The 19,425-nt window shown below is 42.3% G+C and overlaps 1 protein-coding gene across 4 annotated transcripts in view; it reads right to left on the reverse strand.

The window, feature by feature from the left end:
- Positions 1-19,425, reverse strand: part of LOC146631433 (calcium-dependent secretion activator 1-like) — a 342,226-nt gene that overhangs the window by 66,631 nt on the left and 256,170 nt on the right. For all 4 annotated transcript variants that reach the window (XM_085352951.1, XM_085352948.1, XM_085352949.1 and 1 more), the window contains one exon: positions 11,251-11,392. In XM_085352951.1, coding sequence (XP_085209077.1) covers positions 11,251-11,392 — 142 coding nt within the window. The remainder of the gene's footprint in view (positions 1-11,250; positions 11,393-19,425) is intronic.

Genomic DNA, 19,425 nt, shown 5'->3' on the forward strand with positions numbered 1-19,425 from the left:
CTTATGTGCTGCACAATAATGTTTAATATTTAGTATTTACTGTCATATTCCCATATATCATTGTGATGTTGTTTATTCTATTACTCTTGTTCTCTTCTGCTTGTTTTCTTTTTTCTTTCTCAGCAGGTGATCCACGTGATCGATATATGCATTTTTTTCTTTTTTTTTCCTGCTCATTCTGTTGGTTTTTGTTTTTTGCCCTTCTCCCCCGTCCCTCTTCTCAGCTGTTTCTCTTTCCCTCTTTCTTTCTCCCCTTCTTTCCCCCAGTCAAGTCTGTCCCGTATTCAGTAAGTAAAAATAAAATGAACAATAAAAGGTGAATCAAGTGGACCATTACGGCAAGGCTGGGATGGTCAATTTGGTAAAGTAAATCCGTTGGGCATCTTTCTTTGCCTTTAGACAACAATTCTGATGGCAAAAGAGCCAAACGAGACAGGCCACAAAAAAAAAAAAAAAGGTTTAAAATGTTAAACTAATTTATTCAAGTCAGAGAATGTTGCATATAATTAAATATTTGCTTGATGCATAAAGTTAAAAGATTAAAACTGCTAAAACAAGTTTTAAAAAGAGACTTTTCCATTTGATTACATTTTGTATGATGGATTATGCAGAAAAAGTAGAATTGGGCTGAAAGATCTATCGCTTTATCACCTCTTCAGGTTGTAAATCGTGTTTTTAAAAAGTAACTAAGTAACTAATTACTTTTGAAAATAAGTAATCAGTAAAGTAACGGGATTACTTTTTGGGGAAGTAATCAGTAATTAGTTACCAATTACTTTTTTCAAGTAACTTGACCAACACTGGTGATGAGCTCTGAAACCTGACTGAAACTCTTCAGTACTCCTAAGTACTGCTTGGCTCCTCAATCTGTAGCCACATCATCTCCTTGCAATGGGTTGGCTGAAGGGGTTGATGCATATGCATCCACAGTGGTGGGGACAGTGGATCACTTTGGTATATTCTGAACTCCTGAGCTGGAGAACTCAGGAGTGGACCATCACCTCACAACATGGATACTGGACTACTTCACCTACCGACCACAGTATGTGAGACCTCAGGGCTGTGTGTCAGACAGTGTTGTCTGCAGTACGGGGGCCCCACAGGGAACGGTTCTGGCTCCGTTCCTCTTCACCATCTACACTGCAGACATCTCCCACAACTCCACCCAGTGCTTCCTGCACAAGTTCTCTGATTACTCTGCAATAGTCGGCCTCATCACTGATAGGGGACGACAAGGAGTACAGAGGACTGACCCAAGACTTTGTGGACTGGTGCCAGCTGAACTACCTAAGAATCAACACTTGAACAACCAAGGAGTTGATGGTAGACTTCCACAGGCACAAACATCCTCCACTGCAACCACTGAACATCCAAGGTATGGACATTGAGACTGTGGACAGCTACAGGTGCCTTGGTGTTCATCTGAACAATAAACTGGACTGGACTCATAACTCAGACGCCCTCTACTGGACAGGGCAGAGCAGGCTGTACCTGCTGCAGAGACTCAGGTCTTTTGGCGTGAAGGGCCCACTCCTGAAGACCTTCTATGACTCTGTGGTGGCCTCAGCCATCTTTTACGGTGTGGTCTGCTGAGGCGGCAGCATCTCTGCTGGGGACAGGAAGAGACTGAACAGGCTGATCCACAGGGCCAGCTCTGTTCTGCCCTCTGGACCCAGTGGAGGTGGTGAGTGACAGGAGAATGGTGGCTATGCTGTCATCCCTGTTGGACAACATCTCCCACCCCATGCAGCAGACTGTGACAGCACTGAGCAGCTCCTTCAGTGGCTGCGGCACCCATGGTGTGGGACGGAGAGATTTCGCAGGTCTTTCCTTCATACTGCTGTCAGTCTACAACATGGTCTCTGCAGACACACGTGCAAACAGACACACACATATCCAATATACCATGGTAGCCTTTGTCTAGTCTCCCTTAAGTGCAATATTACTAAGTGCAATTTTTCTGATGCAACATAGTATTTTATTCTATGAAAGAAATGTTATGCGATGAAAGTTATGCATGCAAAATTAACTTTGTGCAGTGCCAAGCATTTCAGCAGTGTGAGACATTAAGAGCAGCTCAGGCTATTCCTAATGTCTTGATATACTTCTCTCTCAACCAGTAGTTGGCACTTTGACCATCTAGTGTTGTTTCTAATATCCATACACGCAATGGCGGTCCTAGCCTTTATGATGCCCTGGGCAAACAAGGGGGCCGAATACTTTTGCAAGCCACTGTATATATCAGAATCAGAATCAGAATCAGAAAGGGTTTTATTGCCAAATGTTGAGCGGGTTTACAACATTAGGAAATTGCTGCGGTGCTTCAGTGCAAACATACTTTTAGAAATACTGTTATAAATTAAGCTTAAATGGACATGAAAATAAAAATGAGAATAAGAATTAAAAGTGCTAAGTAGATAGATAGATATATACATGATATATACATGAGTGCAGGTGGTGATCAGTGCCAAACATGGAATGATGCAGTGAACACAGCGTAGGGTCATGTGTTAGTGGTGGGAACAGTCATAAGGTTATTGTTCATGTGTCCAACAGCAGAGGGGAAGAAACTGTTCTTATGGCGAGAGGTTCTGGTGCGAATGGACCGGAGCCTCCTGCCTGAGGAGAGCAGGTCAAACAGACTGTGTCCAGGGTGAGAAGGGTCAGCTGAGATCCGAGCTGCACGCCCCAGTGTCCTGGAGGTGTACAGGTCCTGCAGAGATGGGAGTCTACAGCCAATCACCTTCTCAGCAGAGCGCAAAACACGCTGCAGTCTCTGTTTGTCCCTGATAGTGGCTCCAGCGTACCACACGGTGATGGAGGAGGTGAGGATGGACTCGATGATTGCAGTGTAGAATTGCATCATCGTCCGTGTTGGCAGGTTGAATTTCTTCAGCTGCCTCAGGAAGTACATCCTCTGCTGGGCTTTCTTAATATTGGGCTTTCTTAATATATCTATATCTATATAATATATTAATATCTATATCTCTCTATATATATATATATATATAGAGAGAGAGAGAGAGAGACAGCGAGTACACATGGAATGCAAACAGCTAACAAACAACCATTATAATTCGTTATACAATGAGAACAGGCCAAATCAACAATTGACAATGACTAATTAATATTGTGCTGAACACAGTCCAAAAGATTCAGTAAGCTACATCAGTGTCTACTGTTTACTATCATAGCCAAGTGACTAACAAACATAAACAGAAATTTTCACTATCCCTACTAACTAATGTTATGTTGTTGTGTCTCTGTTGTGGTCAGTGCTATCCTCTCTGCTATTGCATGCTGGGGCAGCAGGTTGAGGGTCACACATGCCAACAGACTAAATAAACTGATCCACGTGGCCAGTAATGTGTTGGGGATGGAGCTGGACTCCGTTAGGGTGGTGTCTGAGAAGCAGATGTTGTCCAAGATAAGGACAATCATGGATAATACCTCACACCCACTCCATGACATACTGGCTAAACTGAGATTACCAAAAAGCACCACTGAACGACACAGGAAATCATTCCTTCCTGTGGCCATCTCACTGTACAACTCCTCCGTGTAATACACTGTAAAAACTGCAATAGTTACACCCTTTTTACACACGCTCTTTTCTACTCTGGAATGTTTTTGACGTTGCTAGCTGGCAGTCTTTTCAAGCGATGTTGAAATTTCCACATTTCGACACTTCAAATACTTCAGGAGCTGTCCGCTCAGCGCAGCATCAGCACCACGGATACATCTGTAGACTCGAGACAGAATTCACAATGTGTTTTTGGGACTTTCAGGTGTTTGGACCAATGTTTTCTTTTCTGATCAAACCAGAAAGGTTTGTCAGCTGGATTTGTCTCGCATTAACTGGCTGGACAAAGAGGACATCGAAATGCAGCTGATTGAACTGAAAAGCTCGACTCTGTGGGGTCAAAGTTTGCAGAACTACGAACACAGCTGGAATCCACAGCTGTGCGTGTTCATGGAGCTGCATGTTCACCTGCTGGACATCACTACCTGACAGGTTTAACTGTCTTCAGAACATTGCAGAGGCCTTATTGACAGTATTTGGCTCTACATGTCTGTGTGAGTCCTCAGGTAGCCTCTGAATGCTGGACACTGGGAGACCTGTGTCTCTGAGTGGGAGACCAGAGATCACATTAACATGTGTGTCTCTGTATCAACAAACATGTCATATTGGCCCAGTTTATTTTTCTTATCATTGTTGTGAGGAGACCATAAATAGCATTTGCATTTTCTGTTGTTCAGTTCATTTGCTGTTATGGATAAAAAGTCTTTGTTGTTTCCAAACAGCTGATAACTATTCGCTGATAGCTGCCAACATCTGTGAACAAATATAATCCTATAAAGTTGTTCTATATAGTGTGTAACTGTTCATATAGAGCGTTATTAAATTTATTGCTAATGCAATTATATGACACATTGACTTCTGAGGAAATTTTAGATGGCACTCATCATCAGAAAGGTTGCCGACCCCTGGTTTGGAGTTTGTTATTGCTACTATTTTTACCATTCTTGGAGAAACTGTAACCCACATAATTTCCTTAAGGATTAATCAAGCATTCTGATTGTGTTTGTTTCAGGATACATAACCTGCCATTATCCAATCACACATCTGCTTACCTGTATCTTTTGCTCGTTTCTCCTCCTCTTCTTTTCTCTTTTTTCTAATCTGAGCGCCTGATGGCTTTGAACTTTTCTCGTTCTTCTTCCATTAGTTTTAATTTTGCACTCCAGTATGAACACCCATCCCCCAACCCGAGGATCACCACAACATAACCTAATAGACCAACACCTTAGTTCACAGATTTGTGTTGTCTAGGGTTTATTTCTGGGATTTTGCACAATCCAGGATTTCAATCATGAATACATAATGTCCTTGGATTTACAACATTATGAATGAAATGTGCTCTATTTGGAACCAGCCCCCCCCCCCCCCTCCTTTCGACAGGTTGTGTGTGAGACTTTAAATCATCAAACTGTAAATTATAAACTTTAAATTGTTATTGATCCCTTTACCCCGAGTCCTAAAGTGTATATTTATTTTCTTACTCTTCTTATATTTATTGTTTGTTTACTTGCACTGCTGTAACTGGATCCTCATCGTCTCGTCTCTCTATACACTGTACTGTATATAGCGGAGATGACAATAAAGTTTACTTTAACTTCAGCAGCGAGCAGGCACACCGACGGCTCCCACGCTCACTTTTCACGTATAGAATTAAAAAAAAACATTGGTGCAAATTATAAGTCTGTATCATAATGTCTGGTGTTTGTTGGTTTGTTTTTATTTTGTTTTATTTTGGAAGTTGGTTATTAGATGGTGCTCCAGCCAGCCAGAGAATCCCCCTCCGCCCCGCCGTCTCCTTCCTGTGCCGCAAGCAGCAGGCAAACGGAGGGCGCCCTTACTCCCAGCAAATGGCATAAGAACACAGATCGGTGCCTATGCCATCCCCAAAATGCGCTGGCATGATGTTGGGGCAGCATGAGTATGAGCAACTTTTTTTGCCAATACCCGTGATGCCGCCCCCACCACAATGCCGCTCTGGCTGGTTTTTAATATGTCGCCCATATCAAAAAACGCTACTGCATACACGTCAATACTGTTCCTTTGAGCTGTGGCCTATTAAGCTCCAGCTTTTTTATATCTAATAAAATAGCATGATATAATAAAATAGTATATTTTATTAGATATAATAAAATAGCTAGCTACATTTACAGCTGCTCAAAAATTAACACAGCCTTGCAAAATTTATAAAATAATAATCTGTTTGCGATTTGACATGCAGTAGAATCTTATACATATAAATACATGTAGACATTACGATTAAACTCATCTCCACTGTGAGTAAGATGTACTTCATCTTGTGTGCTCTTTGAGTGCTGGCAAATGTTAAAAATAATGATGCTGATACTGTTGCGTTTCTGAGCAAGCAATTAATACAAATAAGTTAATTGTTTTTGCCTCAGCTGATATCAAGAATGTATGCTGTGTCCCTGTATATCCTAATACATAAACTGAGTTTAGTGTTACTTAGCCCACAAATTTTGAGGCATGTTACAACTGATCTTCTTACTCATCTCTGTGCTTGTCCTGCTAGACCTCAGTGCAGCATTCGATACTGTTGACCATAATATCCTATTAGCGCGATTAGAGCATGCTGTAGGTATTACAGGTACTGCACTGCAGTGGTTTTTATCATATCTAATAGACTCCAATTTGTTCATGTAAATGGAGAGTCTTCTTCATACACTAAGGTAGGGCTGTGCGATATGCAGCAGCCTAAGCAGAGAGGCCCAGACCTCCCTCTCCCCAGCCACCTCCTCCAACTTATCCGGGGGAACACCAAGGCGTTCCCAGGCCAGCTGAGAGATATAATCTCTCCAGCGTGTCCTGGGTCTGCCCCGGGGCCTCCTCCCGGTGGGACATGCCCGGAAAACCTCACCCAGGAGGCGCCCAGGAGGCATCCTTGTCAGATGCCCGAACCACCTCAGCTGGCTCCTTTCGATGTGGAGCAGCAGCGGCTCTACTCCGAGCCCCTCCCGGATGGCCGAACTTCTCACGCTATCTCTAAGGGAGAGGCCAGCCACCCTTCGGAGGAAGCACATTTCTGCCGCTTCCGTATCCGCGATCTCGTTCTTTCGGTCACTACCCACAGCTCGTGGCCATGGGTGAGGGTAGGGACGTAGATCGACCTGTAAAATGAGAGCTTCGCTTTTACACTCAGCTCCCTCTTCACCACGACGGACCGGTGCAACGTCTGCATTACTGCAGCTGCAGCCCCAATCCGTCTGTCGATCTCCGGCTCCCTTCTCCCATCACTCGTGAACAAGACCCCGAGATACTTGAACTCCTCCACTTGGGGCAGGAACTCATCCCCGACCTGGAGTGGGCACTCCACGCTTTTCCAGCTGAGAACCATGGCCTCAGATTTGGAGGTGTTGATCCTCATTCCCGCTGCTTCACACTCGGCTGCGAACCGTTCCAGTGCGAGCTGGAGGCCCCCACCCGATGAAGCCAACAGAACCACATCATCCACAAAAATCAGAGATGAGATTCTGAGGCCACCAAAGTGAAAGCCCTCCGCCACTTGGCTGCGCCTAGAAATCCTGTCCATAAAAATTATGAACAGAACCGGTGACAAAGGGCAGCCCTGGCGGAGCCCATCACCCACCGGGAACGAGTCCGACTTATTGCCGGCAATGCGAACCAAGCTCTTGCAACGGTTGTATAGGGATCGAATGGCCCATAGCAATGGGCCAGACACCCTATACTCCCGCAACACCTCCCGCAGGACACCCCGAGGGACACGGTCGAATGCCTTCTCCAAGTCCACAAAACACATGTAGACTGGTTGGGCAAACTCCCATGCACCCTCAAGTATCCTGGAGAGGATAAAGAGCTGGTCCAGTGTTCCGCGACCAGGACGAAAACCGCATTGTTCCTGCTGTATCCGAGGTTCAACTAGCGGACAAACTCTCCTTTCCAGCACCCCGGCATAGACTTTCCCAGGGAGGTTGAGGAGTGTGATGCCCCTGTGGTTGGAACACACCCTCTGGTCTCCCTTCTTAAAGATGGGGACCACCACCCCGGTCTGCCAGTCCACAGGTACTGCCCCTGATCTCCACGCAACATTGTAGAGGTGTGTCAACCAGGACAGCCCTACAACGTCCAGAGCCTTCAGGAACTTGGGGCGGACCTCATCAACACCAGGGGCCCTGCCACCAAGGAGTTGTTTAACTGCCTCAGTGACCTCGTCCCCGGAAATTGTTGGGTCACTCCCCTTATCCCCAGACTCTGCTTCCTCCTCGGAAGACATGTCAGTGGGATTAAGGAGGTCCTCGAAGTATTCCTTCCACCGCCTGACAATTTTCTCAGTCGACGTCAACAGTGCTCCGCCAGCACTATACACAGTGCAGGTAGAGCACCGCTTTCCCCTCTTGAGACGCCTGACGGTTTGCCAGAATCTCTTCGAGGCAGTCTGAAAGTCTTTTTCCATGGCCTCCCCGAACTCATCCCACACCCGAGTTTTTGCTTCAGCCACTGCCCGAGCCGCATTCCGCTTGGCCTGTCGATACCTGTCGGCTGCCTCCGGAGTCCCACAGGCTAACCAAGCCCGATAGGACTCCTTCTTCAGCCTGGTGGCTCCCTTCACCTCTGGTGTCCACCATTTGGTTTGGGGATTACCACCACAGCAGGCACCAACCACCTTGCGACCGCAGCTCAATGCAGCAGCTTCGGCAATGGAGACGCTGAACATGGTCCATTCGGACTCAATGTCCCCAGTCTCCCTTGGAATGCTGTTGAAGCTCTGCCAGAGGTGTGCGTTGAAGATCTCGCGGACGGGAGCCTCTGCTAGACTCGGCGCATAAGTGCAGATGACAGTCAGGACCCGTTCCCCGACCCTAAGGCGCAGGGAACAAACCCTCTCATCCATCGGGAAAAACCCCAACGTACCGGCAGCAAGTCGAGGGGATATTAGAATACCCACCCCAGCCCGCCGCCTCTCACCAGGGGCAACTCCAGACTGAGACAGAGTCCAGCCCCTCTCCAGGAAACTGGTTCCAGAGCTCAAGCCATGCGTAGAGGTGAGCCCGACTATATCTAGCCGGTACCTCTCAACCTCACGCACTTACTCAGGCTCCTTCCCCACCAGAGAGGTGACATTCCATGTCCCTATTGCCAGTCTTGGCAGCCGGGGATCAGTCCGCCAGGGCCTCCGCTCCTGGCCGCCACCCGGCACACAATGCACCCGACCCCTATGGTGCCTCCTGCGGGTGGTGGGCCTGCGGGAGGATGGGCCCATGTCTCCTCTTCGGGCTGTGCCCGGCCAGGCCCCATGGACTAAGGCCCGGCCACCAGACGCTCGCCCTCGGGCACCCTCCCCGGGCCTGGCTCCAGGGCGGGGCTTCGGTAACCCTATCCCGGGCAGGGTAAAACTGTTCCCTCGATGTTCTCTTCATAAGGGTCTTCACCAGAAATCTACTTAACAGATTTTATAATTTACTTTAATTTCACCACTCCTGAGCCAATTTAAGGATCTTCCATTCGGCAAACAGATCATTTAGAATTCATCCAATATGCACAAATTTGCGTTTTCCTTGAACAGGCTTGTGCTTACCTTTAAATCTTTTAGACCGGTCTCCTGTTCGCCTCATATCAGATCCCACCTTAAGCCAATCTATCCTCTCAGCCGCAAAAGAATCCGGGTCACGGCACCAATTATTAAATTTAGTTCTTTAAATTCTTTTGGCGAAAAAAGAAAAACTGGACCCAGTGTGGTCAAAACTCAAAAAATGATCTTGATTTTACATTTACGGAAATGGAGAACTGCAGCACGAGCACACATCCGCAGCTCTGACAAAATCACAAGGTGAATGTGTATATGTATAGTTTGGCTACGTCACACGCTAAGTTTCGATCAAAAAAACTCCTTGTATGGTACCAGTTGCTCTTTCTTTGTGTCTTACTTCCTGTGCAGCTCTGCACTAAACTTCCCCTTCTCTTTACTTCTCTTTTCTAAAGTCTGTTGCCAGGGCAACTTGTCACCCTCTGACCTAGTTCTTTGTCAACTCTGGGCCTTGTTTATAAAGGCCTCTATTATTAAAATACATAAAACAATATAGTCAGTAAATAAGCATTAAGAATATATATTTATTTCTTAACACAATCCATTTACCATTCCAGTGTGGCTTGTTCCTTGTGCAGCCATAGCCTCCGCATCCTGATATTCCTCTGTTACGGCCCTGGCCGAACAGTGTTTCTGCAAGTCTCTCCCCTGATTGGTTGAGCTAGTCTAGCCTCAACGCGTCAACTTACCTTCAACTGTGAATTTGATTCTGGTTTTGGAGAATGGAAGAGCAAGACCTTAACCCTTAACCCACTCTTAACCTTTATTATTGTACTTTCTTGCCCCTAGATAGTGGCATATAAAGCGTCTCTCTTCTGCTTTGCTCATTGTGTTTTCCCAGAGCTTAGAAGGCTTCAGAACCAGTGGAACCCTTGTTGAGCAGCCCCAGCCTGAGGAGACTACATGCCGTGTGATGCAGCCCCAGTTGCTGGACCCTGAGCTTGTGAGTACCACACTACCTGAGCCTGAGCTGTAGGTGTTATGTTGCTTGAGCCTGTGGGTCTCGTGCCACCTGTCTACTAATACCTCAGTACACTTAATATCATAATCTGTAGATTTTGCAGACTGAGTGCAATACCTGACATGAACATGCCTGACCGTTTGCCAGAAATACAGAACAAGCTTTGCATTGCATTCATAAGAAGGCATGTAATTTCCTAACAATTGTGGTCCCCCAATGTTAAAGCACAGCTTCCTAACCCCTTCATTGAAAAGGGGGACTACTGCTCCAGTGTGACATTTAAAGGGTACTATCTATATATTCCACTTAATATTGCCAAGGTCTGAAGATCGTGATTAAAGAAAAGAACCCTCTGATGATGAGAACAAGGAATTAGGAAACCTTGCCTGAAGTACACATACTGGGGCCTCACCCTGAAGCAAGGCCCAGGGTAGGGCCCATGTTGAGCCCCTACCCCAGCCCTTAATCCACGGGCTGAGCCTAAATGTATGTGGAGTCTACAAGACTAAAATTCAATAGACGCATAGTTAAAACTTTTATCAGGAACATACACAGTAATGTGCAGTTCTGCTTAGGGCTTAAGGTCAGAGTTTTACTGTCTTGCCCTGAGTTGTCTGCATCATTTCACACTGACATTTTTGGCCCATCAACATAATTGCCCCGTCCTTCATCTACTACTTGCTAGCCTTGGCTCCCTGGAGCATCTTCCTGTTCCATAAAATAAGATTCAAGGTGATGAGTTAAAACTTTTGACAGTGGTGGAAATGTGGTGCAGATAAGAGATGGTCGTTACTGGTGTTACACAATAGAATTATAGGGAGAACGTGAAGTACCGTATCTGTGGCAGGAGTGTGGAAAGAGACATATAATTGCATAAGGCACTTGTGGGATAAGCAAATCTGAAATCAGGTTCAGACTTGTTTCTGTGAGCATAGAAACAGACGAAATTTTCTGTATAAACTCAGTTGTATATGTATTATGGATTAAATGAATTTTATGTATTAAAAAATAAGCATGTTCTTATGCTACAAAAGTTGCTGACAAGGACTACAAAGCAAGGCTAATGGATGTGTGCCAATCAATATGGTTTGATCCTCAAGAAAAAGAAAAAATTAGCAAAGGTAAATTAAATAAAGATGTCCTTACTTAACCGGTTCCCATGATTCTCTTTCAAAGCCTCTGTGAATAGACTGAGCAATGGAAGACTCCATCAGGTCAACATATCGGACTACCAGGGGGGCATACAGGTCTTGCAAGTGTTTGTGGAACTTCCCATTGCACAAGTTATCTGAAAGAGAGAGAAAAAGGGAGAGAAATAGACAAGGAGGTGACAAAATAGCATAGAACCTGACCGGTTTATTGGATTTCTACAGGGTGGGCCATTTATATGGATACACCGTAATAAAATGGGAATGGTTGGTGATATTAACCCTCTGGGGTCCAGGGTATAATTGGCCGTTTTTGACTACTTTTGATTTTACCTCTATATTTCACCTTTAAAATATGGTTTTCTTGCCTTGTTTGGTATCATTATTTTCAGCACAACCTCAAATATCTGAAATTTGAGTTATTTTTCCATTTTGGTATACTATATTAGCACAGTTGATCTAAATTCAGACAAAAAATTCAAAATCCAAGTAGAACAAAAGTTATATTTTTTACTGTAAAACCCACAAACATGTTTAATGAATCATTTTCATAACTTGAAATGCAAATAGAAATTGTACATTTCTAAACATTATGCACAAGTTTTGCAAACAACAAAGTTATATGGTACTATTTACCTAAAAATGCAGCCAAGGCCTCAGGCGTTTTTTATATAACCATTTAAATCTATTTACAGAACAATCAGGTGTTCTACATCAAATAAGAAGGCACACAAATTATTTGTGCCAGTCCAAAAAATGTAGTTTGTGTTCAGTATAAGACAGAGGAGCATACCACAGGCCTAAACCCTGCAGGTCTGACAGCAGGAGGTGCATCAGTCCAGTTTTCCATGCAGGAACAGCGTTTACACTAATCTTCCTTTGACGGCTTTTTGAAAGCAAATATGAAATTCAGCAGTCTACCTGACACTCAATACAAGACAATAACTACACAACACACTAACTACAGCCTCCAAACACGCTAAAAATCACTAATGTCTCACATATGAAAACTCGCTCTCTCTCTGTCTTTCGCTCGCCCGCTTTCCGTCACGGGTGTCACTCCTAAAAACTTTCCCTTCTCCCTTAACAACCAAGTGCCACATGTTGCCTTATCATTTTTTTGATTGGCTGACATGGTAAACTCTATCACCAATAGGGAAGGGGTGTTTTTTTTTCTTTTTTCGCTCGCAAAGGGAGCGTTTTTGCTAGCGCTGTCTGTAGAAAACGCAGTTTTTACCGTTCTTCCCACTGTAAACGCCACTGGTTTGTTCAGAAAAAAACAGCGCGTGTATTTTTTATCATAACTCTGGTTTTACGTGGCCCATCGACACAATTCAGAAACTGCTATATAGTTTGAAGTCCGTACTTTCGACCCAAGTTGAAATGGAGACTCTGACGTGCTGCATCTTGTAGCTGTGTCGTCTTAAATTGGTCATGTGATTTTGACCCCAGAGGGTTAAAGTCCTGTTTGTGGCACATTAGTATATGTGAGGGGGCAAACTCCTCAAGATGGGTGGTGACCATGGTGGCCATTTAGAAGTCGGCCATCTTGGATACAACTTTTGTTTTTTTAATAGGAAGAGGGCCTTGTGACACATCAAACTTATTGGTAATGTCACAAGAAAAACAATGGAGTGCTTGGTTTCAACGTAACTTTATTCTTTCATGAGTTATTTACAAGTTTCTGACCACCACCACCCTGTAGTTTGATGGAGAGATGACCAGTGTTGGTTAAGTTACTTGAAAAAAGTAATCAGTAACCAATTACTGATTACTTCCCCCAAAAAGTAATCCTGTTACTTTACTGATTACTTATTTTCAAAAGTAATTAATTACTTAGTTACTTAGTTACTTTTTAAAAACACGATTTACAACCTGAATAGGTGATAAAGCGATAGATCTTTCAGCCCAATTCTACTTTTTCTACATAATCCATCATACAAAATGTAATCAAATGGAAAAGTATATTTTTTTAACTTGTTTTATCAGTTTTAATCTTTTAACTTTATGCATCAAGCAAAAATTTTATTATATGCAACATTCTCTGAGTTGAATAAATTAGTTTAACATTGAAACCTATTTTCTGCACATTCCAGCACATAAAATAAAATATTTTGTGTGTCTACACTCAGTCTTTCAAATAGATGCAAGTAAAACACAGCAGAAAATAAATAAAGTCAAAGAGTCAGCGGTCCTTTTGCTCTATTTTCACCTGTAAAGCAGGACTGCGTCAGGCGGAGGTTTACCCTGGTGCAGGTGTGCCGCGGTCAGTTGAAGAATCCGCGAGTTTCTCTGTGAGTTTCCCATTACGTCGTTGCGCACTCGGTGCTTGTTTAGGGGTTTTTTTCGCTGTAAAAAGAAGTTTTCTTCCCATGCACAACGGACACTAATGTTTTTGTCACTTTTTATGGAATCAAACTCAAAGTAAGGTCAGTACTTCCACGCTTTAAAAGCTGCACGCTCATACTCTCTCCCACAATCGATATGTGATCTATTGTTGATCTGCACACAGCTGTTGTCACTAACGGCGCACTCGCTTACGTCACTGTCATGAGACATTCTCGCAAAAAAATCACAGTTTTAGTAACGCAGTAACGCAGCGTTCCTGCGGGAAAGTAACGGTAATCTAATTACCGTTTTTGCAATAGTAATCCCTTACTCTACTCGTTACTTGAAAAAAGTAATCAGATTACAGTAACGCGTTACAAGTAACGCGTTACTGCCCATCTCTGGAAACGACATGGCTGAAAAAATCGAGTGCAGAAAAGCTATAAGACATACAATGTAAAAATAAACCTCCATGTCTACCACTGCTGACTCATGTTGACACTTCGCTCAAAATGTAAAAGAACCCACCCACCACTTTAATCACATTCTGGATCTTGTTCTGACATATGGCATAGAAACTTAACAGTGTTTCCTGAAAACCTACTTTTGTCTGATAATTCTTAATAACATTTAAAATTACAATAATGGATTATAAAGCAGTGGGAAATACATTTCTTTGCAGTATATTTCTTTGTGAAAGTACTTTAGTTAAATTTTAGGATATAATTCCTGCACTTTTATCCTTTAGCTTCAGATCAGAGATACTTTACTACGTGGTATAACTCTCAAATGCACATTTAAAGCAGATACGTGTCTTTTAGACCTCATTCCTACAAGACTGCTCAAAGAAGTCCTACCATTAATTTTTGCTTCAGTAACTTAGAGGGACTAGAAAGAGTAGACTAGAAAGAGAGAGCAGATTTCTCCTATATTGGCTTATTGGCTCCATGTTATATCCCAGATCTAAAGGAAAATCCTACTCCTCACATATGAGGTCTAGAATAATCAGGCCCTGTGTCCTCTTAATGACCTCATAGTACTGTATCACCCCAATAAGCACTTCGCTTTCAGACTGCTTTACTTGTGGTTCCTACAATATTTACAAGTCGAACTGAAGGCAATGTCTTTAGCTTTCAAGCCTCTCTTCTGACACCCAGTTTGGATTTGGGAGACACATACTATTTTTATATTTAAACATTTAAAAATAATTACAAATTTTATTCTTAAGATTAACCTTAAAATTTTCATTACTTAGTTATGATGCAATAGGCCCAGCCCACTAGATGTTTCCCATGATGCACTGAGTGTTTCTTCTTCACTCACATTTTTTTCACTTACGCTTATCACCAATCTGCATTTAATTATTCGTTATTATGGTCACACTTTCTATTACAGGTAAGGAAGGGTAACAAGACAGAAACAAGAACATAATAATGTGTAATAATTTCTAAATTACTACTACTTACCAAAGTAATCACACTTAATATCCGAGTAATATTGTGCCAGCAATACTGGTTGCAGTTGAGTGATATTATCCAATTATATCAATTTCAGTGTAATAAGGGCCCAAAAACTGGTGGCAATAATGTGTAACCACAGCTTGGTAATAAAGTGGTTATAATAGGTTAACAAGGGAGAAACAAGAATGTAATAATAATTAATTCACAAATTGTAATGTTCATTTTATTTTTTATTGTATTATTATTTTTTAAATAGGACAGTTTGCATCTGTGAAATTGTTGCTCAGTGACCTGCCAGTGATATCATGCTTGCTTTAACACAAATATATTTCAAATTTTTTGAATATCTTCCTGCAGGAGAGACTGGATTTTTGGATGGTTTGAGGTCAACCAGTGATGAAGGCCTATGAAAATCTAAGGTGTTCATAAGTATTATTCTTTAAACCTTAATTATTAGCATTTTGTGTTTATTGTTCATTCCAGACTCAGTTATCAGTACCATGGTATTAAATTCCTGCTTAGAACACAAAACCCTGCGGGAGACAGACACTATCTCTACTTTTAAGATTAGGCTTCAAACTTTCCTTTTTGCTAAAGCATATAGTTAGGGCTGGACCAGGTGACCCTGAATCCTCCCTTAGTTATGCTGCAATAGACATAGGCTGCCGGGGATTCCCATGATGCACTGAGTTTTTCCTTTCCAGTCACCTTTCTCACTCACTATGTATTAACAGACCTCTCTGCATTGAATCATATCTGTTATTAACCTCTGTCTCTCTTCCACAGCATGTCTTTATCCTGTCTTCCTTCTCTCACCCCAACCAATCACAGCAGATGGCCGCCCCTCCCTGAGCCTGGTTCTGCCGGAGGTTTCTTCCTGTTAAAAGGGAGTTTTTCCTTCCCACTGTCGCCAAAGTGCTTGCTCATAGGGGGTCATATGACTGTTGGGTTTTTCTCTGTATCTATGAAGCGCCTTGAGGCGACTTTTGTTGTGATTTGGCGCTATATAAATAAAATTGAATTGAATTGAATTGAATTGAAAAACACCTGCGACAGTTTCTAAGTTTGTATTTAAAAGGTTATTAATATGTTATTAAATAGAGATGGGCAGTTTTGCATTTTGCATTTCTGTTTCCTACTTATTACCACTCAATTACCTGTGGTACCTTCTGTGTAATAATTTCTTAATTAAGCACATTACTTTCTTGTTTCTACCTTGTTACCCTACTATTACCACTTCATAACCGAGCTGTAATAGAAAGTGCTATCATTAATATTACTCTCTCTCTTCTACAACGTGTCTTTCTTCTTCCCCTCAGCCCCAACTGGCCGTGGGTGGATGGCTGCCCCTCCCTAAACCTGATTGTTGAGGGTTTCTTTGTATTATTTGGTGTATTTACGTTACTTTGCAAAGTATAAATCAAACTGTTTTTGTGATTTGGCGCTATATAAATAAATATATAAGTAAAATGAAACTAAACTGAATAAAATATGCCATGATGTTTCAGCCATGTCTGTTATTGTTAGGGCTTTCGTTTTGTTCTGTTGACTGAGTTTATGAATATAGTTTCTCATGCATAGTTCTTACTGCTCCAACGGCATTATTCTTCCCAAATATCTTAAAGAGTTCCTGCACGTCTCTCCATTATTATCTATCATTCTTGATATTTATAATTGAGTGATTTGTATATATTTGTGCTATTTCTTTAATTTGTAAACTGTGTAACATATTGTATTATTTAATTAGTTTAGTCTGTTAATGTTACTGTCTTTGAGAAACTGTAACCCACGTAGTTTCCTTAGGGATTAATAAAGTATTCTGATTATCAGTCTCTTTGAGTGTTAATAACAAACTGTATGTATAAAACACTGTAACAAGATGATTATAAGATGCAATCAGCACAATTTTATACAAAATTAAGGTGTCGTTAAAGTCCCAGTATTATCAAGTTTAAGCATCTCTTTTTCCAAGCACACCCAACTACTTTACATCACAACAGGTTACTCCAACTACGTTTCCCACAGAAACAATATAAGGAATCTTAACATCTGTCAGTTTCTTCACAGGAAAAAAAAATGTGGGCTTGGGGTTGACACAAACTAAAGCAGGACTATGTGCATAGGATGTTCCGAAGACAGCAAGTGCAGTTGTACAGGCCAGGTGCCAGTGCATTGGGAAAAAGTGAACATGCAAAAACAGAAAAGGAGCTCCATCTGGCTGCATGTCAGTGATATTGGAGACTTCAAAGCTAAGTGCAGAATTTGTAAAATGAGGAATGGGACATATACTACAAATTTTTTTCAGAGAGCATTTATTGTAGAATGCCAAGTTTGCAAAATGTTGTCCAGGCCTTAAAGCCAATGTATGTTCTCCCCAGTAGCAGTAAATGCATAAAAATAAGGCTTTATGACAACACTGGATTAAAAAAAATCATCTAAACACACAAACCATTCATAATTGAATGGTTAGGCTAAAACAGAACAGCCAGCTCTTCTAAGGATGCCTAGACCAGTGTTTCCCAACTACTGTGCTGCAGCACATAGGTGTGCCGTGAGAAATGATCATGTGTGCCGTGGAAGATTATCTGGTTTCACCTCATTAGTACTCTAAGCGATTGGCGTGAGTAACAGGCAGAACAATTACATTCTCTTCCACTAGAGGGCAGTACAACTACCCGCGCTAGTTAAATGGGTTGCCAACTGCAAGTAAAACAGAAGAAGACGAAGAAGAAATTACATAATAGTCATGCTGTGAGTGAGACATCTATTGCTATTAAGCGCTTCATTAAGTATTTGAAAAGAAAAACTAATCCATCTGACCTGGTTCCTGGAGAAAACCCCGACCCAGATGAAGGCCCTAGCATGAGTAGTGGTCAGAAGAAAGCGAAACTAGGGACAAACTGAGCCAATGCTATGCCTGGTGTGCTGGGAAAAATGATCGATATGTGACATTTTTGTTTGGTGGTGTGCCGTGTGATTTTTCTAATGTGAAATCTGTGCCGTGGCTCCAAAAGGTTGGGAAACACTGGCCTAGACAAAAGAGCCAAATCTTTTAAAAGAGCCCAATCTCTATAGAGTAGTGATCCATGGTGCTAATTAGGCTTGAACTGTTTTAATAAATATTAATACAGCCAGCATTTCATCTGCTTAAAAAATCCGCACTGGTTTGGACAATTACAGACCCATTTCGAAACTTCCATCTATTTCTAAAATCCTCAAGAAAGTTGCTGCCTATCAGCTACTTGGACTGGTTGAGGGTAACACTATATTTGTTCCAATCCGGTCTGCAAAAACTATATTTTTATCATTTTTCCATATTAATATTTTAATATTATATTTTTACACACTTAGAGAAAGGCGAATATTTTAATTCTGCTCTATTTATTCTCGTTACTGGTGATCACGCCATTCATCTTGAAAGATTACAAAACTGGATTAATATTTCTGCAACCGATCCCATCATGCATATCTGACAGACACCTCAGAATGTAATATTACCTAGATGTCGCTGTCATAACTTCAAATATGTGAGATGCCTCAGAGCTTAGTCATTGGTCCAGTTCTTCTTTCTTATTCTACACGCTATTGCCAAAAGTATTTACTAATCTGTCTTCACATGCATATGAAGTTGATACTGTCAGCCCAGTCTTAATCCATAGGATTTAATGTGCCCACTCTCTGTAGCTATAACAGCTTAAACTCTTCTGGGAAGGCTTTCCGGAAGGCTTTGGAGTATGTTTATGGGAATATTTGACCATTCTTACAGAACTGCACAATGATATTGGCCAAGAAGCCCTCCCCTACGATCCCACACTATAATCCAGCCTCCACCAAACTGTAACTTTGTCAGCTTGCAGTCAGACAGTACTGTTCTGCTCAGCTTCAGCTACCAACTCCAGACTCATCCTTCGGGTTGCCAGATGGTGAGGCATGATTCGTCACTTCTGAGAACACATCTCCACTGCTTTAGAATCCAGTGGTGGTGTGCTTTACACCGCTGTGTCCCTACCTTTGTATTACGTTTTAGATTGTGGCTCCTAAACTTTGAAACAACCTTCCTTGTTGTCAGCAGACTCTGAACGCTTTTAGCAGCTCTTTGAAATAAACCATAAATCTCCCTTCTTTAAATTTAAATCTCCTTTCTTCTCCATTCTGATACTCAGCAGGTGTTTTCATCAGGTCTCTCTAGCAGGTCTGTATGCCTAAATGCAATGAGTTGCTTTCATGTGATTAGCTGATTAGATAGTTGTGTTAATGAGCACAGATGTAACTACAAAGTGGCTGATGAGTGTGTACCTGTGGTTTAATCACTGCAGACTTCCTCAAAGGGATTGTAAAAGCTCCCATTGTCACTATTGCATTACTGTTTTTCTTTGTTCGCAGGA

Source organism: Diplotaxodon limnothrissa, linkage group LG5 (genome assembly GCF_057381915.1).
Source record: "Diplotaxodon limnothrissa isolate DT_005_m linkage group LG5, D_limnothrissa_male_GT1.1, whole genome shotgun sequence".
In the NCBI taxonomy this organism is placed as follows: domain Eukaryota; kingdom Metazoa; phylum Chordata; class Actinopteri; order Cichliformes; family Cichlidae; genus Diplotaxodon; species Diplotaxodon limnothrissa.